At 38.0% G+C, this 17,430-nt stretch overlaps 1 protein-coding gene across 1 annotated transcript; it reads left to right on the top strand.

The window, feature by feature from the left end:
- Nucleotides 1-1,476: 1,476 nt before the first annotated feature.
- trap1 (TNF receptor-associated protein 1) lies at nt 1,477-16,726 on the top strand. Its single transcript, XM_077213738.1, has 18 exons — nt 1,477-1,699; nt 2,096-2,245; nt 2,461-2,543; nt 3,003-3,143; nt 6,221-6,292; nt 6,387-6,547; nt 7,068-7,177; nt 7,253-7,326; nt 7,412-7,567; nt 8,662-8,782; nt 8,864-8,933; nt 9,012-9,159; nt 9,241-9,426; nt 11,720-11,858; nt 12,074-12,159; nt 14,233-14,381; nt 16,009-16,081; nt 16,166-16,726. Exons 1-18 carry the CDS (start codon nt 1,579-1,581, stop codon nt 16,265-16,267), a joined length of 2,142 nt encoding a protein of 713 aa, XP_077069853.1. The 5' UTR covers nt 1,477-1,578; the 3' UTR covers nt 16,268-16,726.
- The last annotated feature ends 704 nt before the right edge of the window (nt 16,727-17,430 follow it).

Here is a 17,430-nt window from a genome sequence, read left to right as displayed (position 1 = left end):
TAGCAAAAATCATACATATTCGTACGAGTGAGGTCGTATGAATTCGTACTAATTAGCCACCTCGTAAAACACATACGAATTGCTTTCAGATCGGGTTGGATGGTCACTTCCAAGAAATAATTTGATCGTTTATGGTCATGTGACCTTTGGTGGCGCGTTCTAGATATGGCAGGAGAGTTAGAGTTAATGTATAAACAGAATAGTTCAAGTTGCTTTGTCTGAACGAATGTTCGGTTCAGATCGTGCTATCATCACGCATGCTCATTATCTCCAGCTCAATGGTTCTCAGTATCGAACGTGCCCGAAAGAAACAGTTCTCGCTTCTGTACTGGTGATTCGAGAACTTCTGCAACAACTAGTTCTTGACTCAAGAACCACTGTAACAGTGCTTTGCCGAGCTGAGAACTGCTGCAATCTGAATATACAGTCGACAAAACGAAAAAGTCGAAGTATGTCTCCATATGTTTAATACGTTTAACTGTTTTGATTAACACATTATAAACATTTACTTTGCACCCTTTCAACCTTGGCAAAAGTTTACGTCAAAGATTTATATCAACTTACTTAGAAATTAAATAAGCTGTTTCTGAAAATAATGTTTTAGTATAGTCATAAATGTTTAGTTTGACAGTTTTACTATCCATTAAATAATATAGTGATAAGACAGTAATTAGAAAAAAACATGTTTCAGACATGTTATATTTAGTTATTCTAAATAACCGTCCACGACACCATCCTGATGTATATCAAGTTATAAACTTCCCTTAGAAATAAACTTTACTGGTGTGCATCTTGAGACAAAACAATGGCACTGTTCAAACATACATTTTAGTCTGGGACTACAGTATGTTAAGCCTATGTCCATGAAACCGGGGGTTAATCGCTCAAGATTTCAGCAGAGGAGGATTAAGCAACTCCAACAAACCAGCATTACCAGCTTCACTTAATACTAACCCACTGGAATTATAAAGAACTAACAGATGTTTAGATGGGTTAGGGTTAGATGTTTTCTTTAAAATTATAGTTTGGTTTGACGTCATCATTATGATGATCAGTGTTTGCTTTAGTTGGACAGTTTGACTCTTGATAGTTTAACATTAGTTTTTCTCTGGCTGCTGTAACTGTAACCTGTTATGGCATGTGAAAAGATGATGTTGGCTTCTTATTGATGGTGAAGATGTAATCATCATGTAAAAATCTCATTTACTGATTTCATTCAGAGTCTTATCTCTGATTTTATAGGTGAAGTCTTATGAATATCACCTCAATGATGATAGTAGCACTGTGACATATTTAAAACCATAGACTGTATGAATAAAACACAAACGTCTTTGACTCTACCATGTATTATATATGCTAATGTGAAAGTATCAGCAAACACACATTTTTCTATCAGTCAATCCTGTAATATTCTCCAAAAGCCGCTCGAGAAATTGCATGCAAGGCATTTTACACAGGCATGTATCGAACTGCACGCAGACGTCATCAGTGAGCGTCCGACGGGTCTTTTCAGTCACAGTAAGCCTGTCACGCCGTAGTTTCCAGATAGGTCAAACTACAGCAGCAGCCGAAGCAGAAATGATCCGATCATTAAGTTTACTCAAATATTCACTGAATGTCTCTCAACGAGCACATGCCAGGCTGTTATCATCCAGCAGAGGAGTCGGGAAAAGAATAGTCCCCGCGACATTCACTGGAGGTACATGTTTAATTTATTTAACACGGACGAACTGTTAAATAATATGATCAGCGAATTAAAACAGACCAGGATAATGACATTTTATTATAGGCTACCAGTTGAAGAATTATTTTAATCAATTAAACGCAGGCTTTTCAGTTAAAAGTATGCATTTATCAGATTATGGTGTCACTTACTGACAAAATAAACAAACTTATGCAGAATTATTCTAATGATATTCTATATGTTTAGTAATGTTACTGTCTCCGTGAATAATCTCCATATATACCTACGTATGCAGATGTAAAGACTAATAGAGCAGAGACAGTAACAATGATCAAGTCCAAACCCTCTGATTGGTGATAAACATCAGTGCTGTTTGATTGTGTTGACTCTGGCTCTGTTTTTCTTCAACAGTTGATACTGATGATGGCAGACCTGCCAGACTGTGGAGCTGCAGCTGTGCTGGTGTCCGTGTGGCTCATCGCTCCTATAGCACACAACAGGCCGAGACCGCTGAGGAGGAGACGCTCCACAGCATCATCACCGACACAGAGAACGTCCAAGGTGAACTAAAGCAGCATATTAAAGGAATAGTTCACCCATAAATGGAAACTTTGTCATCGTTTACTCACCCTTATGTTATTCTAAACCTGTATGAGTTTCTCTCTTCTGCTAATCACAAAAGAACATATTTTGAAGAATGTTGGTAACCAGACAGTTGGTGGGACTCCATTGAAATTGTAAGGATGTTCAAACTCTTGTTTCTTTGTTCAAATAAGGATCCTACTCCAAACATGAGTTCCAAGCAGAGACGAAGAAACTGCTGGATATTGTGGCCAGATCGCTGTATTCTGAGAAAGAGGTGATAAATTAACAAACAAATAAACTATATGTAATGCTGTCATGTTTGAGCAATTCTCTTGAAGCAGTCAAGACTGATCTTAGAGGATTGAACAATAAATTGTCCAGGCTGATTATTTGATTTCATCTGATTTGTCATAAAGTTGTTTGATGTTTATAATTTGCAATATATTGGCTGTAGGCCACCATATAGATTTTATCAAATAATAATCAAATAATTAGATATTTAATAAGCTTGATATGGCTAAATATTGTGATTTTTGTCTTGTTGGAGTACAAAATAAATAGTGATAAATATGCCATTCAATTTCAAGGATTGGAACCTGATATAAAACTAGAAAACCACCCCAGAAATATCGATGCATTATTTTTAAAACAATTTTTCTAGTAATCATACATGATTAGAAAAGTGATGTACATTTATCGATGACGGTGGGCTAACGGTCAGTGACTCTGTCAGGTGTTCATCAGAGAGCTGATCTCAAACGGCAGTGATGCGCTGGAGAAACTGCGGCACAAGATGATGACGTCGGGAGGAGAGACCGCAGACATGGAGATCCACCTGCAGACGGATGCAGCCAAAGGCACCTTCACCATACAGGTATATCTCCAGCCCAACCGGGGAATGCAATCAGATTAAATGGCTGTTACTGCTCCTTTGCCCATCACTTTATTTAAATACTCAAGACCAATAGCGTTTTAAGGGAACAGCTTTTCTTTTGCCAATTTGTGTAATTCCAAAGCTGTTTTCAATTTATGAAATAACTAAAGCCACACGATTCATCGTTAAAGGGTAACTAAACCCCTGGTCAGAGCCTGACTCCACCCACTGGCAATATTTGAAAAATGCTGGAAAAGTGGGCAGAGCCCAGCGTAGGGGGGCGTGCACCTGAGACGCATCTGTCTGTATGGAACTTGCCTACCTCACCAACAACCCCTTACGTCACGAACCACCCCAAACATCCAATAGTAAAATTCAACTGCAGTAGCCAGTGTCAGCCTGAAGAGGGCAGCACTCGGACGTTTTTACACCATATATTGTAGAATTAAAACACTTTATACACAAATGTCAAAAAAGTTACTCCAATCAATGAACAGTACTATTAAAGCCCCATTCTTACAGATCATTAACTAAAAAAAGTTGGTTTAGGGTGTAGTTACCCTTTAAAAGGTCGCGATCTGGATTCAGACACCCACGCAATCTTATTAAAGCTGCAGTAGGGAGTTTTGAGAAAATGTTGACTTAGCCTGAAAGTTTGAATAAGCACAACTTACAGGTCCAACCCCCTTACTCTCTGCTGCACTACAGCCCTCCCTCCACAGCTCCTCCCCCACAGCGGAGCCTGCCGTGAACTCGCAGGGTAGTAAGCAGGACCACCGATGACGGCGGATTATAAACAGTTATGGAACATTCACTAGTAGGGACGAAACATCAACAATATGCTTTACATTGACTATGGCCTGCCCATACTTTGACTACAAACTTGGTCCTCAAATCATTATATATTTTGAAATACATGTAACTTTATAACATTGCACTCTTTCTATAAGTTATAAAAAGCTAGTAAAATAACGTTAAAGGATTAGTTCACTTTTAAAAAAAACTTTTGCAGATAATTTACTCACCCCCATGTCATCCAAGATGTCCATGTCTTTCTTTCTTCAGTCGATAATAAATGAAGGTTTTTGATTAAAACATTCCAGGCTTTTTCTCCATATAATGGACTTCAATAGGACACAAACGTTTCAAGGACCAAATGACAGTTTCAGTGCAGCTTCAAAGGGTTTTAAACGATGCCAGACGATGAATAAGGGTCTTATCTAGCGAAACGATCGGTCATTTCAAAAATAAATAAAAAACTTTAAGTTTTATAAGCACAAATGCTCGCCTTGCTCTGTTCTGTGATGCACGTTCGTGACTCTCCTGTTTGAACTCGTTCATCAAAATGAACAAATATTTTTTCGAGTCATTTCGTTCGTTGAATGAACAAAATGACTCGAAAAAAGATTCATTCATTTGGATGAACGAGTTCGAACAGGAGAGTAACGAACGACGGTACGCGCTCGCGCTGTGCAAGAGAGGGGTGATCAGCGCGTACACGAGCGTGATTGACACTGCTAAGACATTCCTCCTGGCTCTGATTGGTTGTTTCTGACCGGGAGCGGTGTATTTCTGCAAATGCCAATAGGACCAATGGGAGGAGCCAGAGGAGCTTGATTTTTTCACAGATTATCTCTCATATTCTACTGTCAGGACATAATGACAGTTTTAACAAATATTTTCTACAAAAGTTACCTACTACAGCTTTTATATAAATTACTTAAATGACAGCGATTCGGCTCTAAGTACGATCACAGTGAACATGATGCTGCCGCTGACCCAGAGAGAGAGAGCTGTTGTCATGTATAGTGTGAAACAGCTTCACAAACAGTCTTTTCATCCACACAGTATCATTATTTCTGTCCAACAGTAATTCATATTATCACAGAAGTACTGGGATCAAATTTTATAGGTCAGATATAAACACTGATGTCTACGGAAGAAATTGGTAACCTTGAAGTAACTTGACGCTTCAAATGCAGATTGTATCGATTACATTGTTAGCTCAGTAGGTGGTGACAGATGAATGTTAAGAAATGTATTTGTCATTGAATCATTCATTCAAGAGATTCGTTCAGAAACACTGATTCATAAAGTAATGAAAAAAGTGTTTATGAAGGAGTCATTGATTCAAACCGATTAAAAAAAAAAAGGAATTCATTTAAATTAATGAAACATTTTAAAATGGTGATATTTTGACAGAATATTTAGTAAATTCCATGTTATTTTCTTTATTTGGCTTTTCAGAATCGTGGGAAAATGTGTGATTTTCAGTTTATCCAGAATCATGCAGTTCTACTTGACACTTTTTAGTCATACATACAAACAATCAAACTTTTAAGGACTTATTTATGGATCCAGAATTTTTAGCACAAGTACATTTAAAGAATCTGTTATAAAAATTTTACTTATTTTTTTAATTTACATTTTTTTATTGTCTAAGTTTTTTTAAATGATGTTGTACTTATGATATGATGTTGTTAAATGTTTAATATGTATCTGCTGTGTAACGGTGATGCTGATATGGCAATAAACTCAAATACTACTATTAATGCTATCAACATCTACACAACCTTCCAGTGCATATGTTTTTTTTTATATATTTTAACAGCAAGCAGTGTTTTGTTTTAAGAGAACCTCTAACACTTAATAATAGTGAACAAGACCTGGGATGATTTCTTCAACGGTGACGAATCAAAATGCCTCTGTGTGGCCATTGCAGTCATAATTCGACAGAAACGTGTGTTTGGTTGTTATGCTCAACGCTGCAAAAAGCAAGGCATGACAAGAAATCTTTAATGCAACGTGAGCAGATCTACATATAATGTCACTCACAACTGAAAATTTTCATTCATTTTCACATTACACTTTAAGCGTGACAGTCGTTTTGGAATTAGTTTAATTGTGCAGGGGCATTTTTTTTTTGCCCCAAGACCCCATTCATTTCCATCCCTAATCTGCGATGATCTTATACATGGCCTCTCTGCAATTTAACTGAAGGATATCTGTTGTAGCAGCGGATCCCTTTTATCCCTGTGTAAATGCATTTATCAACATGTTTCTGCTCTGATTTGTAGGACACAGGTGTTGGGATGAACAAAGAGGATCTGGTTGCTAATCTCGGCACCATCGCTCGATCTGGATCAAAGGTGCGTCTCATTGAACTCTTCTATTCAGAAGTCTGCTATTCCTCATTCTGACAGTGGTTTTGATTTCATGCTCCTCTTGCTGGTCCTCCTGCAGGCTTTCCTGGATGCTCTTCAGAGTCAAGCCGAGGCCAGCAGCTCTATCATTGGTCAGTTCGGTGTGGGCTTTTACTCCGCCTTCATGGTGGCTGATAAGGTGGACGTTTATTCTCAGGCAGCAGAACCAGACGCTCCTGGATACAAGTGGTCGTCAGACGGGTGAGGCTCATCAGAAGAGAGATGGGTTAATTACGGACCGAATTTTCATTTTTGGGTGAACTTTTTCACAATAGTGATATAAATATCAAGTATATTTTATTGAAAATAAGTTTTTTGAAATTTCACTATTCTTGATATCCAGAAACTAATAATTAAAAGTCCATTGATAAAGAAACCCAAACAGTCAGTAATGCAATAAAAAACAAACAGGACAAATGCAATACAAATGTGTAGTACGACAGTGACGTTGCATGATTTGACTGATTCGGACGTTACGTTTTAAAGGAATTGAATGCGGCACAATGTTTTCATCATAATTGGAAGCTGAAATCAAAACTAATATTCGATTCATCACAGCCCTACTTTTTATTAGCATCAGCAATCAGAACGGAACCGGAAATCTTGGCCGGCTTTTGCATTATTTGTGGATATTAGACCATTTTTCAGGCATCTGAGGTTAACATTTGAATAAAATGAATGACATTTCTGTGTTTTACTGACTGAGTTTGTGTGTCTGCAGCTCTGGAGTGTTTGAGATTGCAGAAGCCTCAGGTGTGCGTCAGGGGACTAAGATCGTGCTCCACCTTAAGGACGACTGCAAGGAGTTTTCATCAGAAGATCGTGTTAAAGGTCTGCGAACCACGAGCAATGACATAAACATGACGTGCTTCAAACTCATGTAAGTGACTTTGGTCTGTCTTGCAGAGGTTGTGACTAAGTACAGCAACTTTGTCAGTTTTCCCATCTTCCTGAACGGACGTCGACTGAACACCCTGCAGGTGTGTGACGTCTGCTGATCAATGACCTTTGACCCCCCCCTGATCCTGAGTCCTGACCGTTTTTTCTCTCTCTCTCTCTCTTCAGGCGCTCTGGGTGATGGAGCCCAAAGACATCAGTGACTGGCAGCATGAGGAGTTTTATCGCTACGTGGCTCAATCCCACGATAAACCCCGCTACACACTGCACTACCGCGCTGACGCCCCGCTCAATATCCGCAGCATCTTCTACGTGCCGGAGATGGTGAGTGTGAGATGACGGTTATTGTACACAGTAGTGGAATGCTTTCTTGCTTTCCACTGGGCTGCTTTAATAATTGTTTTTCTATGTATACATGTGATAGATGGATGTGTTTGACTGTTTTGCTTGCGTCTTGCATATTTTTTGCATATGACGCACTATTCTTAAAAAAAAAATTATTATTCAGCTTGTTACATAATTGAACAACTGAAATATGAATTTAAAGAATTATTTGTGCATATTTCAATTCACATGCAATTAAATTAATTTAATTAAACTTAAAAATCTTAAATACAAACTGCATTTTGTTTTAAAAAAATCAAATATTTACAAATTTAACAATAAATTGTATTTTAAATTAGCCAATTAAATAATTAAATAAATAAAATATGCCTTTAAAACACTAATTTGTACATATTTTAATAAATATGCAGTTTATTTAATTCAACTTTTATTACAGTATATGTACATAATTCAAAATGTCATTATACATATTATTAAAAACGTTGTTAACATTTATTTACTTTTACTATTACATACTACATACTATTACATTTATGTTACTGTCACAATGATGTTCTGTCTTGTCTGCAACTGTTCTTGTTAGTCCCTGATTAGTTGATTGTGTATATTCTCCCAGTTCAGTTCAGTCTCTGGTCAGTTATTGCTCGTGTTTACTCTTGTCTGTGTTTACACGCCGTGCCGTTACGTTCTGTTCACCTGCTTGTTGCATTAAACTTGCATCCCGTTTGGAATCTACTTTTTTCTGCCAGCGTGACAGTTACATCATTTAACAACAAAATTGCAACTCAAATAATGCATAATATAATTAACATGCCTTATGCAATTATGTGCATTTCATTTGTATACAAATGAAAATGCATGAACAGTTTTAATATTATATACTGTCTTTCAGTTATACATTGTATTTAGTATTTAGTAATCACTCTTCTTACTTCTTACAAAATAAAATAATGAATCCAAATGAATATTTCATGTCCGTTTAATTGGTAATCAGCCATATAATAAATCCTAAAACAGAACTAAATTTTGTTTTGATGACTGCATTACCCGTTTGTAAATGTGTGTGTGAGCAGAAACCGTCCATGTTTGACGTGAGTCGTGAGATGGGATCCAGTGTGGCTCTGTACAGTAGGAAGATTCTGATCCAAACCAAAGCCACAGACATCCTTCCCAAGTGGCTGCGCTTCCTACGAGGTCAGATGAGCGTCCGAATATCTGCATGAAACTCATTTAAACGGCGATTAAACACATTTAAACCTGTAATTGCGTTTGCAGGCGTTGTGGACAGTGAAGATATTCCTCTAAACCTCAGCAGAGAGCTGCTACAGGAAAGTGCCCTGATCAGGTACAAACCCACTAGAAGTATGATGTTATGCCTTCAGCTTTGTGCAAACAACAAGAGTAACAAACTGTATTCTTTCAGGAAACTGCGGGATGTTTTGCAGCAGCGTGTCATTCGGTTTCTGTTGGACCAGAGCAAGAAGGATCCAGAGAAATACGCTCGCTTCTTTGACGACTACGGGCTGTTCATGCGCGAGGGCATCGTGACCACAGCGGAGCAGAGCGTCAAGGTGCGGGACGCCGCCATCAGCCTTCATAATCTACCCGTTCCTCTCTGATAGTTTTTAAATGGATGATGCGTGTGTTCACAGGAGGACATTGCCAAGCTGTTGCGCTTCGAGTCGTCGGCGCTTCCTGTGGGACAGCAGACCAGTCTGATGGATTACGCCTCTCGGATGAAGGCGGGAACGAGGAACATTTACTATCTGTGCGCACCCAACCGCCACCTGGCAGAACACTCGCCGTACTTCGAGGCCATGAAGCAGAAAGAAATGGAGGTGAGACTAGAGACGAACAGGGGCCGGTTTCACAAAGCTATTTTAGACCGGTCTATAGTGTTAGACCAGTCTAAAATTTGCTCATAGACTAGTCTAATGCAAGTTAGACTGTATCACAAAAATAAAGACTGACTTCATTTAGACCAAAAAAATTAGACACCTTCCCCCCAGGCTAACTCAGGTCTAAGACTCTGTTACCTTGGCAACCAGCAGAAACAATCAGTTACAGTACAAACAGCCAAAAGAAAAGGGAAAGTGGCTCATAATTTGTGGTTTACTGACGACGTTCTGGAGAGAGCTATGAGAAGGGAAAGGGTTTTTATGGACCGCAGTAACCTACTGGAAATATATAATAATGAGGACTTTTCTTTTCTGTACGTCTTTAAAGCTCCGCTCAACGGTCGGATTAACGCTGTTAACTGTCGTAGCAATCTTTTTCCAAATGAAACATTTCTTCTTGTTACTACATTCTCCGCTAACTTTCCCAAGTAAAATGTCCTTGTAACTGTTATCCTCCTCCAACAAACACATATTTTCCTTTGGGGTAAACTGCACTGAGCGGTTGAATGCGCTTACTCGATCCGCCATGATTTCTGTTTTGAAAAGTGTCTTATTTTACCCAGAATGCATTGCAGTGTAGTCCTACTTAAGATAGTCAAGTCTTAACTGCTTTGTGCAACGGTCTGATTTAGATGTCTATCTGAAGTCTGACTATCTACTATATCTAAGCCATAGTCAAAGTCTATCTTTGTGAAACCGGCCCCAGGTCTACTGTCATATTCAGCTACTAATGGTCAGTAAATCTAGAAGTTTATCCAAAGGCGATGTAGTGCATTGCATTATTTGCTGGAAACAATTGATAACTGAATTGCAATTAAAAATTAGTCAAAACATATAGGCCCGGTTTCACAGACGAGGCTTAGACTAAGCCAGGATTAGGCTGTAGTTTAATTAGGACATTTAAGTAGCTTTTATAAACATGCCTTACTGGTGTGCATCTTGAGACTAAATAATGGCTCTGACATATTTTAGGAGTATGTTTAAGCCTTGTGAAACCAGGGGAAAATGTGCATTATGCATCGACAAGGATTCTTAATACTCTAATCTCTTTAAATCTCTTTTTAAAAAGACTTATGTTTATCTCAAAATGGCCAAAAATATAATGGTCAGCAGCTAAAGAAGCTTTGAGATGGCATTAAAAACAAACATATTATCTGATCTATGATCAAAGCATGACATAAAGTATTCTATTTAATTTTCTTGTGATTTTGACTTAAACGTTTCTTTGGATTGCATATTTACTCTCTTAAGTCCCATTTACAGTTCCATTTAAAATGTGCTTAATTGTAAATGCTTAACCAATTATATGTAATTTAATATAAATATAAAAAATACACATTTAATAATGTAATATATAAATAAAGAGTAATAGAGAGAATAAAGCCATACATTTTTATTTGAAGCCTGTCTGTTATTTTGCACCACAGGGTAAAATAATCAAACGAGGTCAGATCAGAAAAATATCTTGCCTAATTATAAAATATATTAACTTTTATTAAGACAGAATTCCTGTTCTTAATTTATATGTGCATTTTTGGATTTTAATCTTTAACCTTAAAGGGTTAGTTCACCCAAAAATGAAAATGATGTCATTAATGACTCAACCTCATGTCGCTCCAAACCCGTAAGACCTCCGTTCATCTTCAGAACACAGTTTAAGATATTTTAGATTTAGTCCGAGAGCTTTCTGTTCCTCCATTGAAAATGTATGAACTGTATACTGTCCTTGTCCAGAAAGGAAATAAAGACATCATCAAATCACATGGACTACTTTGATGATGTCTTTATTTCCTTTCTGGGCAAGGACACTATACCGTTCATACATTTTCAATGGAGGAACAGAAAGCTCTCGGACTAAATCTAAAATATCTTAAACTGTGTTCTGAAGATGAACGGAGGTCTTACGGGCTTGGAGTGACATGAGGGTGAGTCATTAATGACATCATTTTCATTTTTGGGTGAACTAACCTTTTAAAAACATCAAACTCCAAATAATTTGTATTTATTTATTCTGTTAATCATTTTATATTATAAGATTTTTATTTGGTGTTTTGCTTTATTTAATTGGTTAAAAAGTTAAGTTTATGGGATTTCTAATGGGTCAACACATCTGGTTGAGATCATGCTGAAATTGAATTGAGATCATAAAGATGATGTGGAGATGATGAGGAAAATGAGTAGCGATAAGCGCAGAAAGGCCGTGCCTGTGTTTGAGGATCTGCTCGTCCTGCAGGTGTTGTTCTGCTTTGAGCAGTTCGATGAGCTCACGCTTCTTCACCTCAGAGAGTTCGACAGGAAGAAGCTCATCTCAGCCGAGACTGACATCGTTGTAGACCATTACAAGGAGGAGAAGTTTCAAGACAGCAAACCAGGTCAGACAAAACATCAGCAAATCGATGACAAATGACATTTGCGAAGTCTTAATTGCTCATCATTTGGGAAAAACTATATATTTTAATTATATATATATATATATATATATATATATATATACATCATTGATCTGACCATTTTGTAAAATTTAATGTGACTTAAGCATTTGGATGAGTAAATCAAAAGTCAGTGATGATGTGTTTGTCCCGTGCAGCCTCAGAGCGCTTGACCGATCAGCATGCAGAAGATCTGATGGCCTGGATGAGGAACTCGCTCGGAAAGACGGTCACCAACATCAAGGTAAATCACTTTTCACAAACATGACCTTCTCGTTTATATCAACGCTCCCATCAAATGGTTATTTTGCATAAAAATTAAAACACATTTACAGGTTTAATTTTATATATAATTTACATAAACTTTGATGAGCCAAAACATTATGAGCAGTCACTGGTAGTGTTGTCAAAAGTACCGACTTCGGTACTGAAATTTAAAAATTGCAGCTAGGGCTGGGTATCAAGTTCGATACTTTTTAGGTACCGACCGAATTGCCTCGATACTATCGAGTATCGAAACATGTTTTGTTTTTCGGTACCATATTTCGATACCTAATTGGTTAATATCGTTAACGTCAGTGAAACAGTAAGCACGCAGCATGATTGGCTGTGGCGGAAAAACACTAGTTTACGCGGCTGCCCAGAGACGTGGCTCTTCGTGTGTGTGTGTAAGCGTGCGTGTGTGTGTGTGTAAGTGTGTGTGTGTGAGCGTGTGTGTGTGTGTAAGCGTCCCAACCCAGATAGATAGAAAATATGTGGAAAAGTTTAAAAGTGTACCTATGTACCAGACTCGATGCCAGAAGCATGCGATGCAATATTTTCGACAAGATCATTTCTGCCAAGACCGGTAACACGGTAAATCTGATAAGGCGCTTAAAAGCGCACAGAATACACTCGAGAGTGGAAAGTTTATCCGTCTTCGACTGCAAGAACTGGAGCGCATCACAAATGAACCGAAACTCAGCGTATAGGATACTTGCCTCACAGACATGAGAAATAGGCCTATAGACGGTCAAAATATGTCTACTTTTAAACAAAACTATTAGAAATAAATAGCTAGATTATGTAATCCATATAGCATATATCTTTGCAGCCAACACACTCCGAAAACACTTGTTTATTAATAAACAATTAAAATATCTCCTTACTATCGTTTCCCGACACATCCATAATCATTAGGCTACTTTTGCCAGTGCTTTGCTCAAGCTTCATGTGTGCTGAGCGCGAGGCATATCCCGCACCCCAGTAGCCTATATTTAATTCAATTCACATTTATTTGTATAGCATTTTTCACAATACATATCGTTTCAAAGCAGCTTTACAGAAAATGCATGTGTCTAAATTACAATTTAGAGTAATCTGTTATCAGGGGTGACTGTGTAATGCATTTCAATTCATGTTCATTCAGTTTCATTGTTAAACAATGCATTAAGTTAAGGCAGAAACAATGAGCTCATTGAAGTAAAGAATACATGTTGTTAAATGATTAGGAAACATAGAATACTTTATCACATGAGTGTAAAAAAATCAACAAACTGAAAAAAAAATAAATTTTTTTTAGGTAAAGTAATATTGTTAAAACTGATTTCATAAAATTTGTATCGAAAAAAGTATCGTTCAGGAACCGGTATCGAAGTCAAGGTATTGGTATTGAAAATTGTTGCGATACCCAGCCCTAATTGCAGCATTTCCATCTAGCATTTTGAGAGCATTTGAAAGCAGTGGTGGTGGTGATGGCGCAGTGGATACGACACATGCCTTTGTCTAGAGACCCGGGTTCGAATCCACTGCGAGACACCAATGTGTCCCTGAGCAAGACACTTAACCCCTAGTTGCTCCAGAGGCGTGCGACCTCTGACATATATAGCAATTGTAAGTCGCTTTGGATAAATGATAAGTCAGCTAAATTAATAAATGTAAATCTGTGGATCCCTAATATATCCGCTGATAGACGCTGCTTTCAAACGCCCCCGTGTGTATCTGTGTAAGTGTTCGACGAAGAGCGACAAAGAAGTGTTGATCATTGTAGCCAATCACACAACAGCCAATCAGAGGTGTTTAATTAAGAATCCATTTAACAGCGCTCAAAATGCTTGAGGGAAATGCTGGTATCGTCACATTTTTCATTCAGTCTTTGAAATAAACCTCAGAGCAGAGGAAACAGGTCGCCTGGACCGTTGAGTCCGATTTTCTTTCACATCACGTGGATGGCCGTATACGTGTGCGCTGTTTACCTGGGGAAGACGACATCCTCTTGCGAATGCATAGATACCTGACATCTGTGATTATCACTATTCATTGACCGTTGCTTCCGTAGGTGACGCCACGTCTGGACACACACCCCGCCATGATCACAGTGCTGGAGATGGGAGCCGCGCGTCACTTCCTGCGCACGCAACAGCAGCTCGCCCGCAACTCAGAGGAGAGAGCTCAGATCCTGCAGCCCACGCTGGAGATCAACACTGGGTACCGGACGCAAACAAACTAACTATCTGACAGTTAGGACAAGTGCTTTACTACAGATGCAGAGAAACTGTTTTCAAGAGGCTTATTATTCAAAACAGTGTGGCCGATGAGTAACGTCTGTCTGCAGAATGTTTTCAGCAAAAGTACTCTGGGAAAATTATTTTCTTATTCAGGATTTGTCTTAGGTACCATTACAAATATCTAAACATTCTTAAAGGGGTCATATAATGCCATTTTTGTACAAGTTAATATGAATCTTTAGGGTCTAAATGAAAACTTTGTAATAAACTTTTATTAAAAATGATCATTAGTATTGTAAGAAAACACTCATTTTACCTGGTCAAAAACCGCTGTTTTCAGCACGCTGTTTCAGTGCATATGCCTTTAAATGATAATGAGCTTTGCTCACTCCGCCCCTCTGTTCTGTGGGTAATACCCACGTTAACTTTAACACCTGTGTACACAGTTTTTAATAACACATTAACCATCACACGTTGTTTATTATAAATGAGGGATTATGAATTATATTGAGAACGTCGTAACGTTACATAAAAAACATGCCGTAATATAACGTTACCCTGAGTGTAAACAGTCGCATTCACCGTGAAGCGTGCAAGCGATTTGCAAAGATTAATATTTAAAGGTTAATAAAACGTTACACTCACTTCTTCTGGAGGTGCAGCAGGAACACGAACAGTTGGTAATGTGCTGATTCTGTTTTCAGGACCAGCTTCTTAGCAAAACCAGATTTACACTGACGCTTGTTTATAAAGCAGCCTGGTGAGAAATGATTAGTGCAGACATAAAAGCATTTACGTTGATCGTTGGGAATATTCCCTTCAAAAATAAAACTCAGCCACTGCGTTTTCAGCGGTTTGAATTTATTAAACATTAAAATGACTGTTGTAATACAGCCAAGAACAGAACACCACAATCGCTTAGACGTTATTCTGCTCCAGTGTATCAACAATGGCGGACTACGATGACAGCTCGCTCAGGGCGGGTCTGTGTTGAAACGCTGCTGTCAATCATCAATCGTGGGAGGGGCGTCCGATTTAGTGACGTCACAAAATTGAACGGCTCAATTTGAGGCAGGGGAAAACATATAAGGAGATTAAAACAAAAACACTGGATGGATTTTTATGATTATATGATGGTTGTGTACAGGCACTGCCAACACACATTTCAGTGCAATCAACTTGTAAAAGTGCATGTACCATTATATGACCCCTTTAAATCAAGACAAATTATGTTTAAAATTGTTCAAAATTGAGTTTATGCTTAGAACAAGGAAAAAAAATGTTCTAGTGGTAAAATCTTGCTTTCCCTTTTAATCAACTTTATTTTTCTGACCCCACTGGCAGATGATTGTTCTTATTTTAAGCATATACCATCTTATTTTGAATGATTTTGTTCAGAAAACAAGCTATCTGATTTTTGCTTCTCATGTTAATGCATCTTGATTTAAGATTTTATTTTTTAGGTATTTGTACTGGAAAACAAGACATAAATACTGAGTATGAAAATAATTTTGCAGTATTAGGAGTGTGACCACTGAAGTGAAGTACATTGTGTTTGCATAAATAGAAATGCTGTTGTTTCTCTAATGTCAAGCGATTGTTTGCAGGCATGATCTGATCAAGAAGCTTCACGCACTGAAGGACTCAAACCCTGAGCTGGCACAGCTTCTCCTTGAACAGGTGAAGAAAGATTCCCACAAACACACCATTCTTTCACCTCACCTATTTATAATTGAAAACTAAATGGTATTTTATACGCACAAGATTTACGACAACGCCATGATCACCGCTGGGCTGAACGACGACCCCCGTCCGATGATCTCCCGACTGAATCAGCTTCTCACTCAAGCGCTGGAGAAACACTGATGTGTTCAGCCTGACAGACTTGTTTTGCCATCGTTCGAGCCGTGCGTTGATGCACAAAGACCGCGTCGCCTTGTGCTGCCAAGGTCGTGATCGCACACTAAACACAAGCAAACAGTGTTTATAAGAAGACTTGAGAATCTTTGTGCAGTTGTGACATTGTCGTTTATGTGGAAGTCGTGTTTTACAGCTGATGAGATTTGACTGTCCAGCCAAAAATTGTCTGATTGGAGAAAAAAAAAACCCTTCAATTCAGCGTTTTGTGACTGCCAGAGCCGCACTCTGGAAACATGCAAGAAAAATTGCCATAGCAAGATTATTTCTTGTACCTTTTTTGCTCTAAAATTATTCACATTTCAATTCATTGGCTCATTATATTAACTGCTTTTCCATGTGTAAATTGCGATTAGAGTGATGAAAATATGAAATAAAACATGAAATGTCTTAAATGTATTTCACAAATTGACAACTTTAGTTTGAATACTTTCATAACTGTAACATTTACAAGACCCCTGTTATAGGACATGACTATGGATGGCAATGCTTTTATGATGTCTTTAGAAATGGCATCGATTATTCATAAGCTGTATTCCTGTGCTCACTTAACAGCTCACCAGAAATTCTAAAATTTTGTAAACGAATGAAAATACCATCTCTCACTGATGTGATCATATTTAACTCTTTGAAATGAAATAGAAACCCAATGCGCTCCGAAATGGTGACTTGCGCCACAAGGGCTTTAAACTGCAGTTTCATCATTCAGACACCAGGAGGCGCAGTGATGAGTGTATACCGGTGGTGTATACTGTGTATGGTGTATACTGGGATCGGCCTGTTATTCACGCATTTACAGTTGATCATGCAGATTTTAGTTATTTCTGTTAAGAATCTGAATAAATTATGTCGTGCTTGGTGTTAAATTTATATTTTCAGACAATTCGGAAAAAAAGAGCATTAAAGTACCGAATATATTATATTTAACCCAACAATATAACATCACACTATAAAAGTGAATGTTTGGACGTTTTTAAACAATGCCATCACTTTCTTTTTAAATGCTCCTGTAGCACGATCTGTCTGAAACGTACACACATTCCTTCAATTAATTTGAGCTCATAATGCTGCGTGCATAATAAAAATAATAAGAATGATGTTTCAGCTCTAGA

Source organism: Siphateles boraxobius, unplaced genomic scaffold (assembly GCF_051911475.1).
Source record: "Siphateles boraxobius isolate OS27281-9 unplaced genomic scaffold, OSU_SipBor_1 66, whole genome shotgun sequence".
Classification (NCBI taxonomy): Eukaryota; Metazoa; Chordata; class Actinopteri; order Cypriniformes; family Leuciscidae; genus Siphateles; species Siphateles boraxobius.
Note: the sequence above shows the minus strand (reverse complement) of the source record. Positions and strands in the feature narration are given on the sequence as shown.

Excerpts from the sequence above, each read along its gene's own strand:
- trap1 (XM_077213738.1), top strand. The coding sequence starts at position 1,579 with ATGATCCGATCATTAAGTTTACTCAAATATTCACTGAATGTCTCTCAA. Across the intron at positions 8,934-9,011 it reads CAGGAAAGTGCCCTGATCAG|GAAACTGCGGGATGTTTTGC; the intron begins GTACAAACCCAC and ends GTATTCTTTCAG. Across the intron at positions 16,082-16,165 it reads CACAGCTTCTCCTTGAACAG|ATTTACGACAACGCCATGAT; the intron begins GTGAAGAAAGAT and ends TATACGCACAAG.